Raw genomic sequence first — 26136 nt, forward strand, 5'->3', positions numbered from 1 at the left:
TTCTCTTTTTTACATCCTGAAGTTGTAATAAAAGAATATTTCTTGTATAATAATCATCCAGTGGCAAAATACAAATTGAAGTGCACTAAATCTCTCTTTTAGAGTAAGACGATAAAACACAACTTAGTTGACAACAATAAGTTAAGAGATCGAGTTATCACGAAGACAAGGGTTAACATAAGATCATTACTGATCTTCTGGAAAAAATAAAGCCTCCCAAAGCATACAAGTTGCAAAAATTCAACTGCATAAAACATGAATTGCAGTTCTCATTGTGTGAATTGTATTCTCTCTCATGACGTACAAAAATGCAGCCTTTTTTCTAAGTGAAACCAACTCCTACATTTCTAATTGATGCAAGAAAGCCTAATGCAATATCACTGCACCCAAATAATATCGAAGCTATATTCCGATGCACCGGAGAACAAAAAAAACATTACAAAATTTCACTCACGAATAAACCCGTATGGCGTTTCAGTTGCCGACTGATTCAGCTATCGGATGAAATATTCATGCAGTCGGAGAAGACAACTGTTCTAAGACTTCCCGTGATGTGTTGCCTTACGGCTTTGACTGCGTCGAAGTAGGCACCACTAGAAGGGGATTCCAATCCATCGACAACCTATGAGAAGTTGAGAACACGGAGATGTAAAAACTAACGAGAACACGTGGATGAAAATGTTTTGCAGAGAAAACTGTTATGCATAACAGATTAGTAAAATACCAGCAAGGAAACTCCAGATATGTCAACGGCCTCTAATGCAACAACTTCCAAAAGTCTATCGGGGGTGGAGACGAGAAACTCTGGTTCACAATTGTTTAAACTGCCAAATACAAGAGAACAAGTCAAGAAAAACACTCCCAATGATATCAAATACACAAATACGAAAAAGCAGTAGAATGAACGCATTGCTTTTCACATAAATAAGTTTTGGAAAAAGAACAGGATGAGAGCACGTAGATTTACATCAACTTGCAACACAATGAGTCAGAAAACAGTAACCCCTTTATCTAATGCCCGACACTACAAACTAAAAAAATCCGCTGACTCTTAAATACGAGACTAAACAATCAGTGACCAAAATAAAGTAACGTGCATCTCTAGAAATCACAAACATCTGAAAGTTGCATGTTTGCAGTAATCTGTTTTTGCATAAAAGGAGTAACCAGTTTGGAGACTAACCCGTCTATTTGATGGTCTATGGAAGCACCTGAATGCAAACTCACTGTATGTACGCCAAGCCATTTCAACGGCTTCCAGACTCCGCGTACCTATAGATGATGCAGGGCAGCATAATAAATTATCAAGACAGATTATCTTGGAACAGAGACCTTCAATAATTATATGGTATCGTACTGTATCAACTAAAATATGATGCACACTGTTGCGCAGCATATGTGATTAGACATTTCAGATACATGACTGACACCATAGCATCATCTAAGATCCCGAAAGGTATATACACAGACAATTAATAGACGGCTAGATGGGAAGTTGAGTAAGCATCCTACAAACCTCGGACGCTTTATCTTGAGATGGCACTAAATATAAAAGGAAAGGACCAGTAAACGATACACCCTCTTTCTCCTTCATTGAAATGATATCAGCAGCAGTCGATGCGATCCAAGAAATTTGCTCCCTTTTCGAGTCAATTCCACTGGCCTCCAGCACATCTATTCCAGTAGAGTAACAATTCCAAAAATCAAGTCCCCAAGCACTAGCAAATAGAGGTTCGTCCTTTTCATCACTTAAGGCTGCTCCATTGTGCATTGCATCCTGTATCATGTTCAAACACATGAGCAAAAACTTTGACGGGCTCCCAGAAACATTGTCCGAGACAATTTCTTCCCAAGAGCCTTTGGACCCTTCCCTCTTAATAATCTGGTGAGTCGGTTTCCCCAGATTGGTTGCAATCTCCGACCCCATAAACTTAATACACGAATGCAATGCTATCTTTCCCTTCTCCACGATCTGAGACTTCTCCGTTTTGTTCCCGGGAAGACATCCACGTTGATCATTTCCTTTGACAAATTCCTTCTTCAACCTAGAAGATTTCTTATCCTTTAGCTTCCAATCTTCTTTCGAATCCCTCTTCCGTTTCCCCATGGGTTCGGGTTTCCCCTTTCTTTCATTGAAAGGGTCCTCAAGAGAAGGAAGGCTGAAGCACATACCCTGAATAGCAACCAAAAAACAACAACAAAAAAATTCCCAATTTTCAACAACATATCCCACAATTTTTAACATAAAACAGATTAGCTACAAATAATTAGCAAAGCCATAGCTTGAATTAACTATAACCAATACTTTTGCTTCAAATCATCTAATAATTAGCAAAGTCAGCTTGAAGTTAGCAACCAAATCGAATAAAACCTAAAAGATTACACATTTACTTTCAAACAACACGAACACCAAAATTAAACTCATATTCCACAACAAGGAAATCAGAAATCGAAAATCCAATAGCTCAATATTGGAAAATCATTCAATTGGAGAGAAAAAAAAGTTACCTGGCACTGGCGGCGCTTGCCGGATTGACGGCGCTTCTTGGCGGCGATGAAGGCAGCGACGCGGCTGGAGACCTTTGACGAGGCATCCCTTTTACTTTCCGCCTTTCTATTGATCCTTTTGTTCCTCCGTCTGGTTATGGAATTATCGCTTAGCCCCATTTTCTCGCACCACGAATGCTGAGAGAGAGAGAGAGAGTGGCGACTGCGAGCAGGTTTCCAAATTCCACTGGTTTTTGCGGTGTGATTTTTTCACGCACTGAGTGTGTTTCTTTAGATTTTGGGTTTTAGGGATATGTTCGGTATTACATGTGATGTTGGGGGTATTTTCGTCATGGGTTTTTGGGCCGAAGTGGGTTGGACTTTGGAATATGTAGTTTGGGCCTTATAATTATAATGAATACTATAATAATTTCAATTATCTGTATTTTAAAAGATGATTAATTCAACTTTCTGTCAATAAAAAAATATTATAATGGCGTTTTTTTTCGTATATATGTTACACATAACCTTAGATAAGTGATAAATTAACTGGCTTAAACATGCAACAAAAATTCGACAAAAAACCTAGCCACCTTATTTTACTATTATCCCTTCTTATATATTAGAACATGGAGTATAAGATAAGTCTTCCATATTTTAATACCGACAAAATTTATATTAATAAGAAGGAAACATACATTTTTATGTTCCAATTATTTAAGTGTCTTTTAATAATATTCTTCAATTTAATAAATTCTAAACATACATACATACAATCCTAACATTTTTATAGTTAATTTGAGCTTTATGTCACAAAATATATTCCAAACATTCCTTTTAGTAACAACATAATCATATCCTCAGACTCCGATGTGTTTTTTTTTCCATTTGAACACATGAAACTATGCCTTTTTGGCGTTGGCGTTCTCAATTTTTTACGTATTTCAGAAAATATCCTCCAATTTTGATATACGAAAAAATGTCATAAACTTTGATTTTTTTTTTGATAATTTTTGTTGAAATGACGTCGTTTCAAACTTCGATGCAATGAATAACCTTTTTGTGGAATGCTATAATTTTGTAAAATTATGATCGTTTGATTAAAAAAAAGTAAATTGAACATATTCAAGAACCAAATTTGCAAAATATAATTTTGATTTACTACAATTTGTTTTTTTAACTAACAAGCGGTTTGGCCCGCGCCAGATGGGGCCTACGTAGTGACGTGTCACGCTGACGTCGATCACCCGCATCAACACACAAATTCGTCAATTCACAAATTTAACACAATTTTTCTCTCAATTTGTCACCGATTAAGCTGAATTCTTTCCCCAATTCGATCCGTATATGCAACCGTATGTCTATACCGCGAGCGAGGTCCGGACGGTCGACGCCGCTCCGTCAATCGGAGCCGGAGAAAATCGACGGCGACGGCAGCTGGGACGCCCTCGAATGGACCAAAGTTGATGTATTGTCAATTTCATCGCCATGCACCGTTTTTTCTGTAATTTCTAGGTTTTCGGAAATTGTGCGTGTTTGATTTGTGATTTTCCTTTTTTTTCCAGCAAGTTTCGACTTTGAGGCCTGTGCCGCAGGGATTGCAGCAGTTGTTGTTCGATGGGGAGTTTGTCATAGTAGAGGTGATGTTGAAAATTGAGCTTCTTTGGTGGTTGTGTGGCTATGAATTTGGATTGTATGATTTCTTGTAGTGTTTGATTTTGCGGATGTGAATTTGGATTAAAATTCGTATTAACTTATTTGAAGTAGCTTCAAGATGCTAATCATAACTATGCAATATGTAAGATTTCTGGATGATGACAAAATTTAGAAAAGCTTGTATTAAGTGAAGGTGTAATCTAGTGTTTATGGATGTTTACGTGATTTCGATTTCTGGTGCCTATTAGGATTTTAGCTGCTGGTTATCTGTGCATTGCTTAGAAGAGGTGTAATTTGTAAATCAGGCCTTAGATTACAGACATTATAAACATTCTTGTTCTAGATGTTGCTAGAGAGTGGAGGGTATGTATTGGTTAGGATGCATATATGCTTTATGCTGATTGATAATATCTTGAAAATAAGAAGCTATCATCCACATTATTTGCATCTTCAATAAGAATATTTTGGGGTGACTTAATTGAAGATTCATTTCCAGGGACATGGCGTTGTTCTTGTGAACACGGACGAGGCAGGAGATTTATATGTGACAAATTTTCGTCTTCTTTTCTTGGTAAGATGTTCATTCCTCTGCTGCTAATACAGTCTCTTTCATTTTGTATTAAAATTTAGGGTGTTTCTACTTTATTGGCAGTTTGCCACATATCATGCTGCTAAAACATTAAGGTTAGGACTGTAGTCTTGCACTTATTCTGGTTTGATTATTCTCGTTACACAATTCGTACGTGGGAAAGGCCATCTGCACAAAGAAGAGCTATAGCTTAACTAATGAATAAGTATCTTGTGTGGAAGCCATTGTTCAAATGATTTATTCCTACTAGTTTACCCGCTAAACTTTGAGCTGACTGCTTAGATGGCTAGATCTCATTCAATCACATTAAAACTTGTTGAGTTTTGATTCAGTCTTCACCATCAGGACTTGTGAGTCAAATACAATCTTTTGTGCTTTACCTTATGAAATTCAACCACATTTTCAGGCAAATCCGGATTGCATTTGTTTTATAAATCAAAGTATTGCCTTTTGATGTAATATTTGGAAAATAAATGTAACCTTTTGCTTATAGGACTATTCCTTTTTTTCCTAGAGCGATGGATCTAGAAGCGTTATAGGACTTGGCACAATACCGTTGGCGGCAATTGAGAAGTTCAGCAGAACTGTAAGTTGTAATGAATGGAGTCTGTAACCTTCACTCTTCTTCTGGTGTGTACATGCTAGTTTGTCTATTTGTATATTTTGCTAATATACATCCTTTGCAGATGCTAATCACAAAGAATTTTACATCCTAATAGTTTTCTATGTTAGGAATCATTGCAAATCATTTTCAAGAGTTAAATATAGTTTTCTCTAATTTCTGGGATAGGCAATTTAAGCACTTTGCCCCCTCCCATCTGGAAATTGCCCTTTTGGCCCTGACTTATGGCTTTAACCTACTTGTCACAGTAATTATTTTTCCAGTGAGATAAAATTGTACTTTCCTAAGAAAATTTGATGGTTTTCCTTTCACACTTCTACATACCTCATGCTACTTTTTACTTTGTTTATTTCTTGAACCATCTCCCTAAAACAGTTGTTTTGTTAGTTCATAATGCAAGATCTTGAACTCTGATATTCTTTATTGGCTGAAGGGTATGAAGCTGCCATCAGCTCCTAAGCAGATTGATAAGAATCCATCTCAACGATTGCTTCAGGTCATTGGTATGCTTCTTAGCATCATTTCTCAAAAAGTAAATATATCGAGAGGCGAGAGCAATAAAAAATAATTGGATCAGAATACTGAGATAGTTGAATGAAGGTTTTGAATTTTCTTGCGGTAATTGATATTAGGGAATGCCAGTTTAATCGTAAATTAGTATCCCCTATGTCCATTTATAATGACCCAAAATTTCTGGGCACGCATATTAATTAGCCCACTTGTTTAGATCCTTCTTGTTGAAGGCAAATGGGATGGATGGAGTAACTTTTAGTTTTTGCATAAATGATTGTTCTGTCATTGTGTTTGTATCTCATGATTATGATGTGTGGTTGTTTGCATTTGATTGTATTATTCTTATAAACCTTTGCAGGTAAAGATATGAGAATTGTTGTCTTTGGCTTTCGGCCTAGGACGAAACAGGTCAGTCATCCTGGATATGGAAGTTTATGGATATGATGATTTTCCTAACCTACTCTGGTGATTATATTCATGATGTTTATGGTATTCGATGAAGAGTTAAACTTCTAAAATAAGCTTTCCTAAAATAATTCTATTAAATTGTTTGGGTACTTGCAAATTTATAGTATATTTATAATGCAAGGCACTACGTAGAGGCAGAAAGTCTCACCTTTTTCGGGGTTTCCAAAAACATGTGATAAGTATCAACATTAATTTGTTTGGCGTGGGTTAATAATCAGTCCAAATTATGCACTGGGGCAACTAAATCAGTTTACCTTTTTAAGCATCTCAGTTATGCTTATAGGTTCTACTAGATGCTGAAGATGGTCATCTGAATCACATTGTTATGCAATAAAATGCTTATTTTGCAGAGGCGTGCTGTGTTTGATGCTATATCAAGATGGACTAGACCAGCTAGACTTTGGGATCTCTATGCTTTTGCTGCTGGAACTTCAAGATACAGTAACACGACCCCTAAGGTGCGGTTATTGAATGAGTACTTCCGGCTTCTTGGGCTAGAATCACGCAATGCTTGCCCTAGAACACTTGAAGATGGATCATTCACACTGTCCAATGAATGGTGGAGAATAAGCAATTTGAATTCTAACTATACAATGTGCCCTACCTATCCATTTGCATTGCTTATTCCAAACTCCATCAGGTAAGAAAATCTATGCAGATCTGTTTTTCCATAGGAGCTGCTAGATTTCAGACTAATAGTTTTAGTGGTTTCGATCATGCCTTTCCTTGCAACTTCTGTCAGCGATGTCGAGATACTGCAGGCTTGTTCCTTCCGTGCACGGTGTAGATTGCCTGTAATTTGCTGGTGTAACCCTGGTGCGAGCTGAATTCACATTATAATATTTCTATGTATCATGTTGAAGTTAGGCTAATTGGTTAGCTGCAGGAACTGGAGCTGTCCTAGCGCGATCTTCACAACCACTGGTTGGCCTCATGATGAACATGAGAAGGTGATTATAGGATGTAAAATAATCCTGTCGGTCTGCTGGTTTGAAAGGGTTGTGAATGATTTCATAGATACTGTAATTTATGACTGTGATCATAGTGAGAAGTAGGAGTTCTAAACTAACTTGTAGTTTCATTCCTCTCTCATAATCCATATATGGTCTTCTGAACCCATACAATACACTCTTTTTTGCAGCAATTCTGATGAGAAACTAGTTGCCGCACTTTGGACTCAACTTTCTGGAGTAAGGGAGCGCAGGAGGTAACTTATTTTCATTGAGTTTACATCAGTGTTCATTTTCTTCTCTATAGTTCAACCATGTTTGGCTCTCCATGATCGTAATTTGTTTTTGTTATCAAGCAACTAAATCACCTGTCATTCATATTCAGTTTGAGGTATTTAACTAAAATATCTCCAGTACTTTCATCGGTGAGTCATCAAATCCGTATTTTCATTTAGGAAGCTATATATAGCTGATGCAAGGCCTAGGAAAAATGCATTGGCGAATGGTGCAATGGGTGGTGGGTCAGAGTCCTCCGCCAACTACTCTCAGTCTGAGGTCTATCTAAATCCATAGTCAAATCCGAACTTTTAAAAGCACTTATATTGTGTTTCTGTAAGTGGTGCCTTCTTCTCATCCTCCCTTCTCCACTCTTCAGATCGTCTTCTTTGGTATAGACAATATACACGCAATGCGCGAGAGTCTTGCTCGGCTTAGAGACTATGTTGATACTCATGGTGCCAAATCGTCAGATGGGTTGTCTTCTTTTTTGGTATGATTTTGTTGCACCTCAAGAGAATAATCTGTTTATACACATTGGTTTTTTTTGGGAGATTAATGATATCCTTTAACATGTATAGCTGGGATTTTGATTACATTTGTTATTGCAATCACTCGTCACTCATTTACTTTTAGGCTACTTATGGAATTTACTGACATTTACTTTTTTGCAGTCTTTCATTAGTCTTCTTTCTGTAGAGTCCTTGTGTCTGCAAAAGGTGTTTTCAAAGGGATTGAAGAATCAGCATTCTTTCTCTTTAAGGGTTTATGTTATGATGCAAAGAAGAGAAAGTTCTGTTAACAAAGTTTTGTTTCTATCGATGTTATTAGTCGTAATGTGGTGTGGTGATGTTTTCATCTTTCAGAAATTATAGCAGAGTTAGGGGTTATAAGAAATGAAATTTAGTCTATTTGCTAGTAATATTTATAAGTTTATACTTGTATTCTTGCCCTTCTATTGACAGAGACATGGTGGATGGACTTGGGGAGGAGGAAATCTCAGCAGTATGTCTGCTTCAGTCTCAACTCTGGGTGACAGTGGTTGGTTGATACATGTTCAGAGTGTTTTGGCTGGCTCAGCATGGATTGCTGCTCGCATTGCTCTAGAATCAGCTACGGTGCTAGTCCATTGTAGGTAGGATATTTTATTGTATCTTCCTGGTTGTACCTGTTTGCTGACTGGTCCTATTGGTGGTATAATATAAATGTTTCTTGATTCTGAAACCCTCACCCTTAGTTATCTAGAGATCATGACACAGGGAATATATATATGTTGCTAGTGCTTTCTCAGTTTCTCTACAATAGCACTTATTAAATATACATTAATATCTTTGGTCATCAAGATACTTGGCAAATGGAACTCCAATTGTACTTAGGTAAAAAAATGATATTTTTTTGAACTTATGTGTCATCCAGAATATATTATCTCTATCCAATATTCTCTGGAAGCCCAGGACTGGGAGAAGAAACTTAAAAACTGTTTTATGAATGCATAATATAGAAGTGACACACATCTAAGTTTTCAACCATAATTTTTGGCTGCTTCAAATGGATATAATTTGTTCATTTTGTGCATCATTTCCAAATCTGTTATTATTAAAGCCCGAGAACAACTGATTGATTTGATCTTTTATGAATGTTCCAAAATGGTGTTTGCAGTGATGGATGGGACAGAACAACTCAGCTGGTTTCTCTTGCAAGTTTGTTACTTGATCCATACTACCGGACATTCAAGGGTTTCCAGGTATGGCTAGTCATTGTGTTTGATGCAATAGCTAATTATGTAGATTACATCTTGTTCATTATACCTGTTGTGTGATGATTATTTAAGCTAAGGTTTTATTAAATACTCCCTGTCCTATATATTGGCCTATTTTTCTTGGCATGGATTTTTAGGAATGTTGCTTTATGGTGTAAAGGTGAGTGGGTAGTAAAGTATTAGTTAAAGGTGTGTGAGTGATACAGGTGTTCCAAAAAGGAAATAATCCAATATATATGCCCAAAAGGAAAACAGGTCAATATATATGGAACGAGAGAATATGAGAAGAGATTGGCTTTTGTAACTGAGTTCAAATCTTTCTGAATAAACAGGCTCTTGTAGAAAAAGACTGGCTTGCATTTGGTCATCCGTTTTCAGATCGTCTGGGACTGCCTACTGTGTCAGGAAGTGAAAGCATTCCTGAATTTACACGGCAGGCATCTACTGGGAGTTTAACTTCATCTCCAAGTCGCCAATCATCTACCCAGACTAATTCTTCTCATGCACAAAATAATTGTTCACCTATCTTTCTGCAGGTAGATGTACTAGTAACATTGGCAGATTAATTGATGCTTAATTTTTGCTACCGTTATGTTTTTGTCTCTGCTTGTTGAGATCATTCATGGAAGTAGCTATCTTTTACAAAGTAGATTTTGTAGCACCAGTTTAGTAAACGATTTTAGGGGGATTTGAAAAGGGTCATTGCTCCGCCTTAGAGTTAAAGAGCATGTTCATGCTGTGCATTTATGTTATAGTCACCACTCTACGATATTCAATGGGTTTAAGAAATACTAATGCTTAGATCTCAATTTCAGTAAGACTAAATTTTACTATGGCTGCATGGCAGTTGGACACCAGCTCATTATTTACTTTAGTAACCAGTGCCAAAATAACATGAACAGATGAAGCAGATTTGATCATGATTTTGGAAGTGATTATAGTCATCTGTCACTTATAGAAGTGCAGTCCAACTGGCATAGTTACAGTCTGATTATTTTTGTCCCAAAGAGCCCTATGTGTGAATTGAGTTTTGTGATGAATATCTTACGGCACCTTTGCTTTTCGGGTCACTGACTATAGTATTTTTCTACAGTGGGTTGATTGCATTTCCCAATTGTTACGAATGTATCCCTTTGCCTTTGAGTTTTCTTCGGTAATATACCTTCATCCGATGCATAATGAGATAGCTAATTCGATAATGTTATGCCATAATGCTGCTTGCTAACTCTATCTTATGGCTTTGCAGGTATTCCTGGTAGATTTACTAGACTGTGTTCTTTCCTGCCGTTTTGGAAACTTTTTCTGCAACAGGTATATGCTTTTTCTTTCCTTGCTAGCTCACTGGCCCACTGCCATAATTATGTTACTTATCTTCTTTGCAAGCTCCCCTTTTTACGTATAGTTTTTTTTGTAGGGATATTTGCTGAATAAATCATAAAATAATGAACTATTTTGCAAATTCAACACGGCTTTAAAACATTTCAAGAATGCCACCATCTTTACTTAAATATGTGGGAACCCAACATCCCCAAATTTTACAGTGAAATTTGGACGATGTATACCGCTGAATGACATTGTTTTAATGCTGAAAAAATTGGGGATGTTGGATTTGCCACAAATCAGAAGGTAATGATATACAAAAACTGTATTACAAAGTAGAGAACTTATGATCTACTATCATTCAACAATCACCAAAGACATACAAAGTTAAATCATGAAGCAGGGATTTTATCTATAAAAGCTAGTTCTTTCTGATTACCTCCAATATCTGCTCATGTATAAAGTGGATTTAGTACAATATGAATTAGAATTACAATCGACAACCATGCTGAGTGGTGAGGAATTTTAGTTGGTAACCACGGCCATGATTTATAGAAGTCTTTGCTTGGCTTTTGCATCATGAAACAAACAACTTGATGTGGAAAAAATGTATTGATATTTTGGTTTATATTGCTCTTGTCTGATTTATTCTTTGTTAAATCAGTGAGAAAGAAAGGCATCAAGCTGGTGTTTATGATGCATGTGGGTGCATGTGGGTGTATTTAGCTGAGTTGCGGGATTCAGATAGGCCTTCTTGTCATTATAACCACTTCTACGACGCATCAAAATTTCAAGGTCCATTATTACCTCCAGCAGCAGCTTTAGCCCCAACGCTTTGGCCTCAGTTCCACCTTCGATGGGCTTGTCCATCAGAATCCCAAGGTGGAGAGTTAGAAACACACTGTAGAAACATGGCTGAGAAATTATCTGAATTGCAGAAGGTACGTAATTTGTTTCTATTCATCATTGTTCACCTAATTTTCCTCTCTTTCAGCTGTGTCGTATCTGTGTCTGTGGGGCCGGAAAAGATCCTTTCTAATTTAAAATCCTTGTGTTGCATGTATGCACAAATAATAGTGATACGATCCCACATCGGTTTCACACGAAAGTGTGGAATAGCATATAATAGGGAGTCAACCCTTTACCTTTGACCATGGTTTTGGGTTAAGTTAGGGCTTCCTATCTTATATGCTTATCAATTTGGTGCGGTGAACGTGGATCCGGATGTCCTACGGAAAGGGGCTACCCGTAGGTGTGACCAAGGGGTGCCACCGAAAAAAACGTGGGCCCGAAAGGAAAAAGGGCCGTAAAGCGGATGGTGGGCCCGTGGCGTGTGCCGTCCGTGGACGTCCGGTTTAAAAGAGGGATGGATTGATACGATCCCACATCGGTTTCACACGAAAGTGTGGAATAGCATATAATAGGGAGTCAACCCTTTACCTTTGACCATGGTTTTGGGTTAAGTTAGGGCTTCCTATCTTATATGGTTAAGTTAGGGCTTCCTATCTTATATGCTTATCAGTATGGCAATCAATCAGATATCAGGATCATGCTCGAAATAGGAAAGATTGGTAATACATCAAGATCATGCCCGAAATAGGAAAGACTGGTAGACGTGCTTGTCAGTAAAATGTGCAGTAGAGGCCTTTCTTAAGGAGCATGACCTCTAAACTATGTTCCACTCTAAGTTGGAATAAGTACCTGAATTTGGATTCTTTTGTACAAGTAGGATAATCTAACTGGATTGGTACGCTTATATCGGTTTGGGTTTTCAGAAAAGCTTAGTATATAAGATGGGCTGGGATGGAAGGGTTCGTGATGGTGATTTTATTGTTTCTGCTTACACAAAAAACCCCTCTAGAAAAGTTCTGGATTGCTTTAAAGCCCAATAATTCTTTCCCTATAATTGATATTATTGAAGAGTAATCAGATAGTAACAAATGTTGGCAGGCAAAAGATTTAGCAGAGGCAAAACTTAGAGAAGCAACATCAGCTGTGGAGTCTTTGACAGATGAGTTGCGAAACGAGAAACTCAGCAGCAGCTCAGCAAGGGACTGGGCTAGGAGTGCCAAAAAGGAAAATGTTGCTATAAAACGGGCAATACAAGCACTCGGGTCCAAAGTCCAGTTTTCCGAAGAAGGTGATTGCATTGTTAGCATCGAAAGCATAGCAACAGAGATTCCTCAAAAATCTCTCTTTTCCACTACGGGCACGCAGAGTGATGAGAAACCAGATAGTCCCGTGTATGTTGCTCGTCATGATGATGATGATGATTCCATCAACCCTATATGCCGGGTATGTGAATCTTTATGCCCTCTACGCACCCGCGAGGGAGGGTGTAGATGGCCCGAAGCTGGCTGTACCCAGTTCGGTAGTCAGTTTGTCGGCCTAAAGGCTAACTTTGATGCTTTCGACCGTCTTTCTATATATGACAGCCATTTTGATTCACAATAGCAGCTTTGGAGTTTTTTACAAGAATTTTTTGTGAGACAAAAATATATAGACCCTAAGTTGGACACGGGTCTTCGGGAGTGTATATACATCGCGAACAGAGTTAGCACAAGCCGGACTCGATTTCTGGCAATCCACATAGGTAGAAACAAGGCAAGTTTCTTCTTCTAACTCACTCTTATTGTCATCATGGATCAGGTAGTATGTAGCATTCTAGTGAATAGAATCCCAAATCAATAGCTCTAGCTCTAATTTTTTTGCTATCCTTTAGATGAATAAATGCATTTTATCACTTTCATACTTCAACTAAGATCAATAATACAATAAATTGAAATATCTTTGGAGGAATGGTCAGATGCATTTTGTCAGATGTAATGTGATTAATTTACTGTTTTGGCATATTCTGATAGATTCTACGTTCTGTGTTGCAAATTTTGTCATTGTATGAAATTGCTAACCATTTGTGATTGTTATTGTCATCACCCTGTCTGGATTATTATAGAATAAATAAATGTGTAGCTGTCACTTTAGTTAAAAAATTTTACTACTATGTAGCACATGCCATAAAATGATACACTTGTGCCCCTCTCTCTCTAACACACAGAGAATGGATACATTTATCCAAAAATGGATCAAGGTATGCAGCATGTATGGATAGAAGAATTAGACAACTCTCAACCACAAGTCATTGCTGCTTCATTTTTACTCCTTTCGTCCCAAGTTAAGACCTTTTTTCCGACACAAGAATTAAGAACATGGTGTTTGGTGAGTTGAATAGTTAAAGATTTAATTTTTACCAGAAATTGAAATGATTCATTTAGCTTGGGACATTTCGAAAGAAAATGGACAAGACTCGATAGACTTAAGCCCGAGGGAGTAAAATTTTTCAGTGGCATATGACAATTTTGGCACACCGATTATATTTCAAGAATGAAAATAAGAAAAGAAATAAATACTGATAATCGAAAAACTGTAGAAATATTAAATGAACCAAGAGAAAAAGGGACAGAGCAGTTGGTAAGAAAGTTGATGTTTTGAGTGTATGAACTACATTTTCTTCATAGAATAGACCATGATTATGAACACCATATATCTATCCATTTACTTGAGGGATCAAAGAGGCTAGTCTTGAGACGGGGGAGGACCAACGCCTGGCTTCTTCTGTCCCTTCCTCTCGTTCCACCTCATCCATGCCCACCTCGCAACTAAAATTCCGCCTAAAGCATAGACCTGCAACCAGCCAGACACAACAGAAGATGAGCGATTGTAGAAGAGCAAGCATTACAATATCAAAAACGGTTTCCTGTTCTCATTGACGCCAACTTAATTTGGTAAAAGCTAGTAGAAGGTAGAGATAATCACAATATGATATTCAAGAAATGTGAAAGTGCTTGAATATAAATTATAAAGTAATCTATTCTTAGATTTTGATCCTAGGCTAATAACAAGAGGTTCAAATATACCTCAAGAAAGAATGTATTCTTTGTCAATCATAGGCTCATAGAAACAAGTGCGAATATGTTATAATAGTATGTATTTTTCCCAGATTTGATATTCCACCCCCACCAAAATCACAAACAGAAAAGGTATTACATTTTTCGATGCTAGATACAACACAAATCACAAGTTCAGAAGAGACTCAAAATCCTATGGCAAACACAACTTTACAAGAGAAAATATGTTCCATAGATAGCATAGAGTAAGCAAAAACTTGCCTATTGAGCACAGTTCGTGATAAACCATTATAAACTGCACTCCTCATATAACTTGGTATACGGCCATAATTATGCATAAAACAGTCAACTAAGCAACCGTGGCAATCAACCAATTCATCGAATTCCCATCCTACCTAATTACCTCACCAATTACAGTTTCAGTAATTCAGCAGTCGACATAACATCCTACAAGTTACAAGCAACCTTTTTCACCTTTTAATTAACTCAACAAACAAGAGATATTCAACATATAACATATAGAATTACAGTTCCAGTCAATTAACTAGTCTGCATAACAAGCAACTTTATTTACCCTTTTAATTAACTTGATAAACAAGAGATATTCAGTATACAACTTAAACAGTATCAAAGGAGCAAGATGAGTACAATTTCAGTCAATTCAGCAGTCTACATAACATTCTAGAATTTACAAGCAACCTTGTCTTTTTTTACCTTTTTCATTAACTCAATAAACAAACAGAAGAGATATTCAGCATATAACCTAGAGAGCATCAAAGGAGCAAGATGAATTCAATTACAGTTTCACTCAATCCAGCTTCAAGCAATTTTTTTTACCTTTATAATTAACTCAATAAACAAGAGGATACTCAGCATATAAACTATGCAGAATCAAATGAGTAAGATGAATATCAATTACAGTTTCAGTTAATTCAGCAGTTTACAAGTTCCAAGCAACTTTTTTTACCTTTTAAATTAAATCAAAGGAGCAAGATGAATATCAATTACAGTTACACTCAAATCATCAGTCTCTATAACATTCAACAAGTTACAGACAATTTTTTTACTACCTGTTTAATTAACCCAATAAGCAAGAGATATTCAGCAGTATCAAAGGAGCAAGATGAAAATATCAAACAAATTCACACGATTATCATTCATCACACGCATCGAAACATATCACAAATAAAATCAATTCGACCACGAACGAATCAATACCTGCCACAAAATCAATGGATTAGTAGTCCGTCCAGCTGCATCAGTCTCCCCTTCCAATTTGATCTGCTCCACGCTCTGCCGCGGAAACGTCACGAATCCTGGCTTCTTCTCATCATCCGCCGCCGATTTCTGCGGCTCCGCTGCTTCCACGGCGTGTTCCGACTTAGCGCCGTTTTTCTTCGGGGGGAAGGGCAGCTTAATTGAGGAAATTAAGTTCGTGAAGAAGACTACGAAGGGGTTCTTCTGCTCCTCCACTATGCTGTTGGAGTCTCCCATTTTTCAACGTGGGGTTTTGGAGAGAGGTTTGGTGAGCTTTTAGCTATGGCGGAGGCAACTATAGAGAGAGAGAGAAGGCAGAGGAAGCTTGTGGAATTAAAATACCTGAAACGGCGCCGTTTGTGCCTCTTTTGCTCAACGACTTCGGAAATTAATTTCTTCTGCATACTTATTAATTTTATTAATATTAGAATTTTTTTTTAATTATTATTGACGTATACAAATGGCGTGTACGTTTTGATAAAACTACAAAGATCACTAATCAAAACATGATACAGAATCACAGCTCGATAGGATAAAACTTTTTATCCATATTTTATAGTGTATTATTAATAGAGATGATAAAAATTTTCTTATCGTAATTAAGACGTAGCCCATACATAATAGATGTCACACTTTCCTATTTAGTTTGTCCCAATGTCACATTTCTTTTTTTAGAATAAACTCCATCTTACATTAATATAAATATATTATTTTCTTTTTCTACTTAACACACAAAATATCACCTAAAATCTAGTGTCAATTCTCAAGTATGTCATCTATTATGGGACAGAGGGAGTATCTTTTATACACATACATTAGGAACAAGTATTTAGTGAATTAAGGGACCGTGAGATTTAAATGGACAGAAACCGTCACTTTTGGAACCGTGGGTCGGTTCAGGTTCCAAAATTCTAGAACCGAAACCGTGCCGGAACTGCCAGTTCCGGACGGTTTCAAATCGGAACCGCAAAACCGTGAAAAATCGAGCCAAAACCGCAAAATCTGTTGGAAAGTGGGGGTTCCGAACCGTGAAAAACCACCGAAAAACTAGCAGTTCAGAACTGAAACCGAAATCGGCGATTTTGGAACCGTAACCGTGAAATACCCTCGCGGTTCGGTTTCAGTTCGACAATTTCCAAAATCGAAACCGACGGTTTTGAATCGTAACCGCCGGTTCCCGAACTGTGGGCATCTGTTGACTATGGAAACAAGTGAATAATGAAAATCAGATTGGATATAGGAATTAGCAAAAATTGTTTTATTATATAGAAAATTGTAGCCGACGAAATTTATTACTGTTGGAAATAACGAAGTATGGCTGTTAGCTAGCTGTATGCATCTCATTTTTATGTATCTCATTAATGAATATTAATTGATTTTGTAGACATGATTATGAAAATATTGATTTTTGCGTAAATCTATTTAAAAATACGAGTTTATGGAAAAACAGAGTGGAAATATTAATGCCATATGGAGAGGAGAAGTCAAATAAAAATCGAGAATTCTAAAAAAATAAATTGTTTTAAATTAAATTGGTGTGGAAATTAATTATCATAGTGTCGACATTTGTTCGGATCTCTACAAGACAAAAAGTTGAGTGTAAAATACAAAATTATTAATACAGTCCAATTAAATTTGAACAAAAAAGTTGGATCCCTTTAGAAGAGATATTGACGTTTCTTGACAAAAAATGCCAAATAAAAATTAAGGTGTCAATATATTCCTATATTTATAGTTTTATTTAAATGTGAAACAGTAAATATAAAATTTATAGTGCAAAATATGTAAACACTATCATACCCCAATTCCAAGAATTTCACTGTTAAACTCATTTTATAAAATCAAACAATCAGAAATATATTCTAAGTGAAAAACACCACACATTAAAACACAATATCCAAAATATGTAAAACAAAAACATTTTGAGCATAGACAGGTTGAAAACACATTCTATATGCAGTCTAATAATACACAACTACCATCACCCGTATTTGATGATATCCCGACCTCAAATCTATCTTAGATGACACTCTTGTTCCTCATTCGAGAAATCAAGCCTATAACCACCCCGTTCTCTCCTATAACTGTCCCATTTGTCGAAAAAATATATATAGCATAAGAGATTCAATCAAATGAGGCAACAGCAAGTGCAACCCCAAGATCATTCGAAGTTCCAGATACGTACATTCTGTAGGTTTCTATGTCCTGTTGATGGAGCTTTGGGGACGAGGCGGCATAGTAGCTTCCACTCTCATGGTCACGCTTAGAGAATATGATCTCCCTTAGGATAGGCTCGTGACCGTTCAGGAGATTGCCCATGCTCAATACTCTCCTCCATGACTGGTTTGCTGTGGGTGGAGGAAACATGCTGAGGATTAAGTCCCTGTCGCCTGACCTTATTTGTTGCTTCTTGTCGAATTCCTGGTGTATACAAATAGCATCGTTATCAAACAATGGCAGTTAGTGTTCAACGAAGAGTTGGGGAAGAATCCAGTTGAAGCTTACCCTTTGGGTATCATTCTGGGCATTGGCAGAGCTTGTTCCCATATTTGGGAGGTAGAAGTTGAAGCAGTCGGTGAAGATCGCTTGGCCAAGGTATGGTGATTGCAAGAATTTGACGTGAAGAGATGCCGCGAGTAGAACTAACTTCTCAATGTGTTCGAAAGTAGTGGATAGCCTCCTGAGGTCCTCAAGAACTTCAGTATCAGTGGCCGTATTCTGCGCTGTATTAGGATCAGCAAATAGTTACTTCGAAGTTGGAACCGTACATAATTAATTACATAAGCAAAATGTATTAAGAGAAAGTTACCTAGGAAAATTCTGAGAACTGATGCAATGGTTATGTATAACTGTTCTATTTTTATGTTCATCTGCTTTAAATCACCGAACGAGGTCCGGTTAAGAGTGTCGGCTGCTGCTCTGAAGGCAGCACAGACCATTTCTTCCAGCAGTTGGTATGGTCTTAGAGTCTCCAGGTAATGAAGAACCTGATTTCAGGTAACAAATATCCAACATGACTGAAGAAATAGATGAAATGGAACCCATGACTCTATGTCGAAATAATACACGATTATGATCAGTAAATGTAAAACCTTTTCTCCTTCTCTATTCGGGTCCCAAAGTGGTTTCTGTTCAGAAGCAGGCACGGCAGGGGTTTCGTTCCAGATCTTTCTCCACGAGTTCCCCGGATCAGACATTCTCTCGGAAAGTTTTCCACGAGGAGGCCATGAACTGGACTCAGATGCTCCATTTTCCTCATTTTCATCGTTTTCCCAGTCCCGTGGTGAGTGCCATCGGATAAAATCTTCGAATACAGCATCTGGATTTGCAGCCTTGAAAGCAGACATATCTGCAGTCAGGTTACAATACATGATATGAGAAAATGATTTTTTTATATATACGCGTGTGTGCAAAGCATGACATATCTGTGTAGAATACACTTCAGATATGCTTTTATATCGTCAAATAGAGAACTTCTAGGGCTAGATACGAATAAATGATAAGCAACGGCTTGCCAACAAAGGTTTAATGTGAACAAAAATAAAAGTTTTAAAGGCTAAATTAAACCAAGTGGAAGAGAATGTACAAGGATTTATTGAAAAATAAGATTCAAGTTCAGAAGCTAGAAATACAATATTAAGTTGAATAATTCAGGCATAATAAAGAAAGTCAATCACCTGAGGCCAAAATTTCTGTTTCGAGTTGAGCAGAGAAGCTCTGCAATGACATGCACGAAACAATTGTCAGTTCACATATAAGTCTAACAAAAACGAATTAGGAACATACATAATACATTTTTCAGCGACCAAACCAGTAAAAAGTCTTTTTATTAACACCAATAGTTTCCCAATGGTCATTGGATGTGAAATGCTTACTACCAAATTGTTGATCACAAGACTATTTTCCACGGAATGACATTAGAAATTAAGAGAGTCATGTTTAGATAATGAAAATATCATATCAAATGGTAATTTTTGCTTACATATGAATCACCCAAGGCTACAGCAGCTTTCAGACGTTCTTCGTGCATGTCTTCTGTCATTGGAGGTGGTTCCTACAGTAAAGTGAGAAAGATATAATTTTACCGTTGTTTGAGACAAAACAGCAGAAAGTGAATACCAGGGTGATCGGAGCATGCATAATCTTGTGCGACTTTAAGAGCATCATCGACTTTGCCACATTGCTGAAAAACATTTAGGGATGAATGTTAGTAAATGCAGAAATATGAAGTATCTATTATAACTCAGTACTTGCATTCGAGAACCAACTACCAAGAAAGCAATCTCAAGGATAATCTCATCAATGGCTTCACTTTTAACAACTTCATAATGCAAGTAGACACATTAATATAAGAGATTCAAGAACTTTCACGAAACAAACATCGAGACTTTAAGACGTTTTTATCTATAAACAAAAAAAAATGTTGCATAATCTGCAAAATTGGTTCTACATTGATGTATTCAGTATCTTAAACACCCAAATTCTAGCAAGTATTATCTTTTATACCTTTTGTCTTTCCTGTCAGAACCTTCTTTACTAGCTCCGCGAGAAGAAGAATTGTGTGTTGGACTCTGAAGATCTTCCTGCAGTCAAATGGATACTAAACGTAAGATGGTCGATGGCAGTGTAATAGAAAAATCACAAGGAACGAAATCAAATCAAAACAAAACAGCAGGACCTGGGTAGTCATAGTGTCATTCGCATCAACAAATTGCCCTTCTGCCTCTCTATGCTTTTGATCAATGCACACAGCAAGCTAAAAACACAAAGTGAGAGCTTTAAATGCTATGTCACGGGACATATAAAAAGAATAAATAGAGAGAGAGAGAGAGTCGATTGGACCAACCATGTGCAGTTTCTGGTTAATCAAACAAGTGGACAGGTCGATTGGGCCACTGGATGGCATTCTTGGTAGTGATTGTGATTCTTCCCAACACCAGCGAACCTCGCGAACGAACTCTATCCAGAGTACAGAAATTGCTAATCAAATAAACAAGATGAAGAGCAGTGAGAAAATTGCAAAATGATAGGTCAGGCAAAAAATGAATACACTGTTTTACAATAAGTTCCATTAACAGAAATACCCCGTATACTACAGTTCCCAAACCAAAGAGCATGTAAACAGAACTGTGCAAAGGGTGATTCCTGCGGAGCGCCTTTAATGGATCGAGAATTTTTATGCTCAGTTGGAGAGGAATTCATCTCTGTTTCCACAGCTGCCAAAAAAGAAAATGAAATTAACTAAAGTAACAATTCAGACAGATGGACAACTTCAGCTAAACCGGAAAATGGATCTTTGAAACTAGCATTGACGAATTGAATTTTGAGACAAAAAGTTCAGTAAGGGACATTTCTTACCTAAGAATCAAATAACTAAGTTACAACAACAATAAGAAAAAATTGTACCCTCATGAAAGAGATCTTTTAGCACACGATCAAGAACTGTCTGTGGAGGTACAACTGCTGAAGACTTCAAAGCTTCAGAACCTGAGTTTGCAAAACTAAATTAGAATACATAGAGTATTTTCAAAATTACTAGAAATTTAACTTTTCAACATGGCCGGGGAACATAATCAGAAGTCACTATGAGAAACTACAGCACGTGTCAACAACAATTCACATTTCATACATGAACTTATGCTGTAGGAAAATTTTAAACCTGATATAAAATCCTCAATGAACTTGGCCTCTGATGACATTTCCAGTGCCTTAACTAGAAGGTGCAGCTGGGACGCAAATCCAATAGTGCTTCCACCAGAAACGCCACTGCTAAACATGGATGAATACGAATCATTCCATTTCGTCAACAAGGATTGGAACTATTTCAGATATGAAATATTTGATCGGAAGATGAGAAGTTAAAAGTAACTTCTCTCCCTTAGGTTAAACAGAACTATATACTTCATAAACATTGGGATTGGGACAAATATTTCGTATTTCAAACAAACTTTTAATAGGTGAGGAGTTGATAGTAATGTAATTTCCAAAAAAGATACTTCGGCCACTGCTAAAATCATGTGAGATAACTTATAAGAGCCACGATAAACAGAAGTATGGAATAAGGCTAATGGAGTTGAATCAACAAATAGATAGATCATGTAAAATATTAGTGTAAGAGTCCTAGTCCACATATATTGCCCATATGAATGTTATTCTCCTTTACTTAATGCAACACTATCCCTTCTCCCGATATTAGTATAAGTATGGAATAAGGCTAATGGAGTTGAATCAACAAATAGATAGATCATGTAAAATAGTAGTGTAAGAGTCCTAGTCCACATATATTGCCCATATGAATGTTATTCTCCTTTACTTAATGCAACACTATCCCTTCTCCCGACAGTTAAAACAAGTTGCTTGCAGCTGACAACATGGTGTGCTAAAAATCAAAATTCTCAAAACATGATGGGGGAAATTTTGAGAATCCCACATATTACAACGGTGTTCTTACAGATACTCAGATAGGCAAGGACTTAAGAACCACTTATCAGCTTCTACTGGTGAGGCATTCTCTAGTTCAGCCATATCCAGAGAACTTTCAGCTGTTATCTCTAACCATATGGCAAGCAGCTCAAATCCTGCATAAGGAAAAATCATGGTACTTAGGAATCCAAGATATACCATCGGGTATAATGCTAAAATTATGTACTGTTCCCAGATAATCAGTAAAAAAGACTTTGACCAACACAAATTATGCAACCAAAATAAAATTTCAATATAGCTAGCAGAAGTGTTTCACCGTTTACTGGGTCCTCTGCAGAGTACCACTTGCTCCAAGGAAAATTGTCATCCCATTGAGCTTTCCCATGATTCTCAACCTCAGGATTTTCACTGGATCCTGTGATGTCAGCATCAGGATCATGAATTTCATCCTCATCATCATGGATGGGAGTTCTGTAGGTTAGCTTCATCTTAAAATGGACTTCAAAATGATTCATAGACCAGTCCACAGCAGTATAGGCCTTGGGAATATATCCAGAAAATGGACTTTTGTAAGTAAACGGCATAACAGTTAATCCCTTAGTAATTGAAGCCAATTCCCAAAAGGAAATTGATAACCAATATTGCAGTGGAACATGCTAATGCATTCGATATGCATACAACTATACAAAACCAATCTATCAAAATAATAAGCAATTCGAGTAATTATTGAAATTCATCTGCTATGCAAATGAACAGACATGTTCCATGTGCGTTCCATAGATGTTAAACCCCAGAAGATAAAAAAAATTTACCAGTGTGTGTGTGTGTGAGAGAGAGAGAGAGAGATAGAGGGAACTCACAAATTTGGATACAAACAGTTCGTACAGTCCTTCTAAATGCATAAGCTTTACTGGAACCTGGCTGGCAATGCGGTCAGCTTCAAACCTTCTAGTGAAAACGGTTCCCATATTTTGAATACCAATATATGCTTTTCGCGAAGAGTCATGAACAGGAACAAACGCAGGCCATAGGCTGCAAAGGATGAGCAACCCCAACACATATTAACAGCACTTCATTATTAGTCCTCAGTCAAAAGAAGAAAAGCAACTTATAAGTGTAAACATGAGCACTCAACTACATTATGACCAAAGAAGATGAAAGCAAGAGGATAGAAGGTCATGAAATCCGACATACATCAAATTTGGAAATCTGGTTGTACAAGATAAAATTACATTAACACAGTGGAATAAGCAAATACAAATACCGGCACCTAAACTAATACTATGTATTTGTCTTCTTATTCTTCCTAATAATCTTCTCAAGTTTATCGACATTCTAGATCCCTAGAGTTTAACTGTTCAGCTAGTGCCCCTCCTTACTCATGCTCTTAAGACTAAGAGCATTTCTTTAATTTACAAAATATACCAATGTTGGAAATGTAAGGAAGAAACACTTAGCAAGAATACAATAGCAGTCAAACCATGAACAGTTGGACAAAGCAATCGCAACTGCACTCAAAAGTTTGCTTGCCTCTGGTGCATCAAGAACTACACCACTTGCACTTTGCGGGGCAATCACCTGACAGTTTGAGAACAATGAGCTCAGAGGTATTATCCAAAAACAATAGTTTACACACACACATGGGGAGAGAGAGAGACCACAAACTCCTTCACCCCAAATGAAAGCTGCAGATCGTGCAATGCATGATCCCAATCAAGGGTTTTACCTGAGACGGTAAGATATCCTAGTAAGAAACGTGCTAGAGAAAAAGCGCCTTCTAAGAAGGTAAATTTTGTAGTTAAGTTTGCGTATGAGTACCATCATCAACTGTTGCAAAATAGTACTCCATGCAATAACTTTTCGTAGCATATTTGAATTCAGATTTGATCTTGTACAAATCTTTTAGCTGATTCACCTGAACAGCACCCTTTGCCTATGACCAAATAGAACAGAAGTCAATCTGCACATCAAGCGCAATTTATTTATGGATATAACCATATGCAGTTTAAAATAAAGCCAACTTGTGATAGTGGTTTTCAACAGAGCCTCTGCTGAAGATTTATCAGGCAAAGCAGAAACTAATTTGATAATGACATAGATTCAGTTTTTCACAATACCCCACAGCTGCCTCAATGACATTATTTGCAGCTGTATATAGTAGGATTTGATATGGAACCATCAAGATCTTGTGACTTAATGAAAACATGATTCGAGCACATAGCTACATATTAACCTTCTAATTCGGTTCAAATAGATAAAAGAAAGGAGAAAGAAATAAAGTTTAAGGTTGCTGCTTGGCAGTATAGAGGGAGTTATCGAATTTGAACAAATCCACCAGGGAACAAGGCTTACCAATAGGTTCTTTGGGCCATCAGCGAACCACTGTCGACAGACGGCCTCTATCTCAGAAATGAACCTAATAGGTTATGCAGCTGTTAGCAGTGCGCTCTACTTGAAGATAACCTAATATGTATTGCCAGTACACTGCCATACCTTTCCCATGACGAGGCAAGTGTAAAATCATCAAAATGCTCAAACTGCAGAAATTAGACAAATTCACAATAACAAATTTGCTTGGAAAAAAACCATATTGATATCAGTAACAATGATATATTATCTGGGTCACACCTCCTCTTCTTCATTGTTGTCCTCCATGATGCCTTTTGAATTGTCGGCTGACTTCATATGGATAACAACTGCTGCAAAAACCCAACTAGTAAATACAGTGATTAAAGACTTTTTTGGAGAATAAGGATGTACTAGTAATGCTCTTATGAGATGGATACTTCAGCGATCGCAAAGTCCAGAGGATCTAGTGGCTTGTCTAGAATTTTAGATCAATGAAAAAATTGAAACAACCAAAGAATGTGAGCTTACAAGGCCTAGGACTCCTGAATAAGTCATAGTAACGGCAGCCACTAGAATCTTTAGCAAAATATCTATCTTCTTTTACAACAATCGAAGCTCAATCTATGAAGAGGAGGCACATACAATTAGGGAAATGATAAATTGGGTGTCATAATGATGAAAATCGAAGCTATAGTTAGAAAGCAATAAAGAATTCTTCTTTTCTTCATTGCTTTAAACAGAAATCTGAATGAAATGCATATAACATTTTCACATCATTGATATTAAATCGGTCGATTTACCTAACTCAAAATACTTCGACTGTTAATGTCGAAAGTTCAACAAAATGACTTAAAACCCGATGACATTTTTCTAATAGATGCAAAAAAGCCGCAAAATTCACTTGAGCAAAACACCAAAACGACGCTCCAGTTTCAAATTGAGATCACATATTCAATAATCCATATTGTATAATTTGCAATTAATAACCGGATTGCAATCCGCGGAAGTCGAATGAGGAACAGAAAATCGCACCTCGCCGGAGTTTGTCGTCTTCAACAAAGAGAATTGCAGGATTTTCGACTGTTACAGTTGCATTTCTGCATTTTGTTCAAATAATAACTGGATTTTGACTTTCTTTATTAATTCGAATTGAATAAAAATTCTAAATTTAGTAATGAATGAAATTTAATTTGATCCAAATATCCTAATAAATTTTACTCCATATTTCGATTCAGTTCGACTCATTTAGATTACAATATTACGTACTCCCTCTTAGTCTTTTTTAGAGCTTGCATTTTATAAAGTTACAACTTATCATTGTTTTTGCAATTTTTATGTCATTCAGTTTTTTTTAATATTTATGAATAAATATAATGCTATACGTATTATATTTTACGTGAGCAATGACTTAGTACACGTTAGTATTAATTTTTATTTTTATTGTTTTTCTAAATTTGAGTCAATTATTTCAGAGGAGGAGTAATTTCATCGTGCAAATATAATACTCACTCCGTCCAAAAAAAAAGACAAATTTTGTCATTTTGGTCCATCCACACAAAATG

At 36.8% G+C, this 26136-nt stretch overlaps 4 protein-coding genes across 13 annotated transcripts; 1 reads left to right on the forward strand and 3 right to left on the reverse strand.

Annotated features, from left to right (window-relative positions):
* Nucleotides 1–230: 230 nt before the first annotated feature.
* LOC121762751 lies at nucleotides 231–2752 on the reverse strand. Its single transcript, XM_042158736.1, has 5 exons — nucleotides 2509–2752; nucleotides 1517–2173; nucleotides 1184–1272; nucleotides 725–824; nucleotides 231–622 (listed from the first exon to the last, which is right to left on the reverse strand). The coding sequence occupies exons 1-5, from the start codon at nucleotides 2665–2667 to the stop codon at nucleotides 491–493; spliced, it is 1137 nt and encodes a 378-aa protein (XP_042014670.1). The 5' UTR covers nucleotides 2668–2752; the 3' UTR covers nucleotides 231–490.
* A 1048-nt stretch (nucleotides 2753–3800) lies between these two features.
* LOC121762560 (phosphatidylinositol-3-phosphatase myotubularin-1-like) lies at nucleotides 3801–13459 on the forward strand. Of its 4 annotated transcripts, XM_042158458.1 has the most exons (19): nucleotides 3801–3955; nucleotides 4053–4127; nucleotides 4640–4714; nucleotides 5247–5318; nucleotides 5788–5857; nucleotides 6226–6275; nucleotides 6686–6975; nucleotides 7078–7151; nucleotides 7222–7285; nucleotides 7477–7542; nucleotides 7741–7840; nucleotides 7941–8054; nucleotides 8527–8696; nucleotides 9221–9305; nucleotides 9653–9856; nucleotides 10414–10473; nucleotides 10567–10631; nucleotides 11305–11581; nucleotides 12591–13459. In XM_042158458.1, exons 1-19 carry the CDS (start codon nucleotides 3845–3847, stop codon nucleotides 13092–13094), a joined length of 2526 nt encoding a protein of 841 aa, XP_042014392.1. In that variant the 5' UTR covers nucleotides 3801–3844; the 3' UTR covers nucleotides 13095–13459. The 4 variants fall into 4 exon arrangements, with proteins under 4 accessions (XP_042014392.1, XP_042014393.1, XP_042014394.1 ...); XM_042158459.1 differs by lacking the exon at nucleotides 10414–10473; XM_042158460.1 differs by lacking the exon at nucleotides 3801–3955 and having other exon boundaries at nucleotides 4064–4127; nucleotides 5226–5318.
* Nucleotides 13460–14047: 588 nt separating this feature from the next.
* On the reverse strand, nucleotides 14048–16167 carry LOC121759964. The gene is made up of 2 exons (XM_042155548.1): nucleotides 15764–16167; nucleotides 14048–14321 (listed from the first exon to the last, which is right to left on the reverse strand). The coding sequence occupies exons 1-2, from the start codon at nucleotides 16037–16039 to the stop codon at nucleotides 14214–14216; spliced, it is 384 nt and encodes a 127-aa protein (XP_042011482.1). The 5' UTR covers nucleotides 16040–16167; the 3' UTR covers nucleotides 14048–14213.
* Nucleotides 16168–17607: 1440 nt separating this feature from the next.
* On the reverse strand, nucleotides 17608–25718 carry LOC121762288 (rab3 GTPase-activating protein catalytic subunit-like). Of its 7 annotated transcripts, XM_042158114.1 has the most exons (24): nucleotides 25607–25656; nucleotides 25103–25195; nucleotides 24854–24924; nucleotides 24719–24762; nucleotides 24578–24641; nucleotides 24044–24158; nucleotides 23884–23951; nucleotides 23706–23803; nucleotides 23086–23257; nucleotides 22542–22764; nucleotides 22254–22380; nucleotides 21462–21571; nucleotides 21209–21289; nucleotides 20887–21018; nucleotides 20649–20782; nucleotides 20481–20558; nucleotides 20309–20385; nucleotides 19922–19985; nucleotides 19785–19856; nucleotides 19480–19519; nucleotides 18895–19151; nucleotides 18612–18789; nucleotides 18308–18525; nucleotides 17608–18223 (listed from the first exon to the last, which is right to left on the reverse strand). In XM_042158114.1, the coding sequence occupies exons 3-24, from the start codon at nucleotides 24908–24910 to the stop codon at nucleotides 17927–17929; spliced, it is 2706 nt and encodes a 901-aa protein (XP_042014048.1). In that variant the 5' UTR covers nucleotides 24911–24924; nucleotides 25103–25195; nucleotides 25607–25656; the 3' UTR covers nucleotides 17608–17926. The 7 variants fall into 7 exon arrangements, with proteins under 7 accessions (XP_042014048.1, XP_042014050.1, XP_042014046.1 ...); XM_042158116.1 differs by lacking the exon at nucleotides 25103–25195 and having other exon boundaries at nucleotides 20649–20761; nucleotides 24854–24921; nucleotides 25607–25711; XM_042158112.1 differs by lacking the exon at nucleotides 25103–25195 and having other exon boundaries at nucleotides 24854–24921; nucleotides 25607–25710.
* Nucleotides 25719–26136: the final 418 nt, after the last annotated feature.

This window comes from Salvia splendens, chromosome 13 (genome assembly GCF_004379255.2).
Source record: "Salvia splendens isolate huo1 chromosome 13, SspV2, whole genome shotgun sequence".
NCBI lineage: Eukaryota > Viridiplantae > Streptophyta > Magnoliopsida > Lamiales > Lamiaceae > Salvia > Salvia splendens.

Excerpts from the sequence above, each read along its gene's own strand:
- LOC121762751 (XM_042158736.1), bottom strand. The coding sequence starts at position 2,667 with ATGGGGCTAAGCGATAATTCCATAACCAGACGGAGGAACAAAAGGATC. Across the intron at positions 2,174-2,508 it reads GCAAGCGCCGCCAGTGCCAG|GGTATGTGCTTCAGCCTTCC; the intron begins GTAACTTTTTTT and ends GTTGCTATTCAG. Across the intron at positions 623-724 it reads TATCTGGAGTTTCCTTGCTG|GTTGTCGATGGATTGGAATC; the intron begins GTATTTTACTAA and ends AACTTCTCATAG.
- LOC121762560 (XM_042158458.1), top strand. The coding sequence starts at position 3,845 with ATGTCTATACCGCGAGCGAGGTCCGGACGGTCGACGCCGCTCCGTCAA. Across the intron at positions 7,543-7,740 it reads GGAGTAAGGGAGCGCAGGAG|GAAGCTATATATAGCTGATG; the intron begins GTAACTTATTTT and ends ATTTTCATTTAG. Across the intron at positions 9,306-9,652 it reads GGACATTCAAGGGTTTCCAG|GCTCTTGTAGAAAAAGACTG; the intron begins GTATGGCTAGTC and ends CTGAATAAACAG.
- LOC121759964 (XM_042155548.1), bottom strand. The coding sequence starts at position 16,039 with ATGGGAGACTCCAACAGCATAGTGGAGGAGCAGAAGAACCCCTTCGTA. Across the intron at positions 14,322-15,763 it reads ATCCATTGATTTTGTGGCAG|GTCTATGCTTTAGGCGGAAT; the intron begins GTATTGATTCGT and ends GGCTGGTTGCAG.
- LOC121762288 (XM_042158112.1), bottom strand. The coding sequence starts at position 24,910 with ATGAAGTCAGCCGACAATTCAAAAGGCATCATGGAGGACAACAATGAA. Across the intron at positions 20,559-20,648 it reads TTAACCAGAAACTGCACATG|CTTGCTGTGTGCATTGATCA; the intron begins GTTGGTCCAATC and ends TTGTGTTTTTAG. Across the intron at positions 18,224-18,307 it reads CCCAGAATGATACCCAAAGG|GAATTCGACAAGAAGCAACA; the intron begins GTAAGCTTCAAC and ends TGTATACACCAG.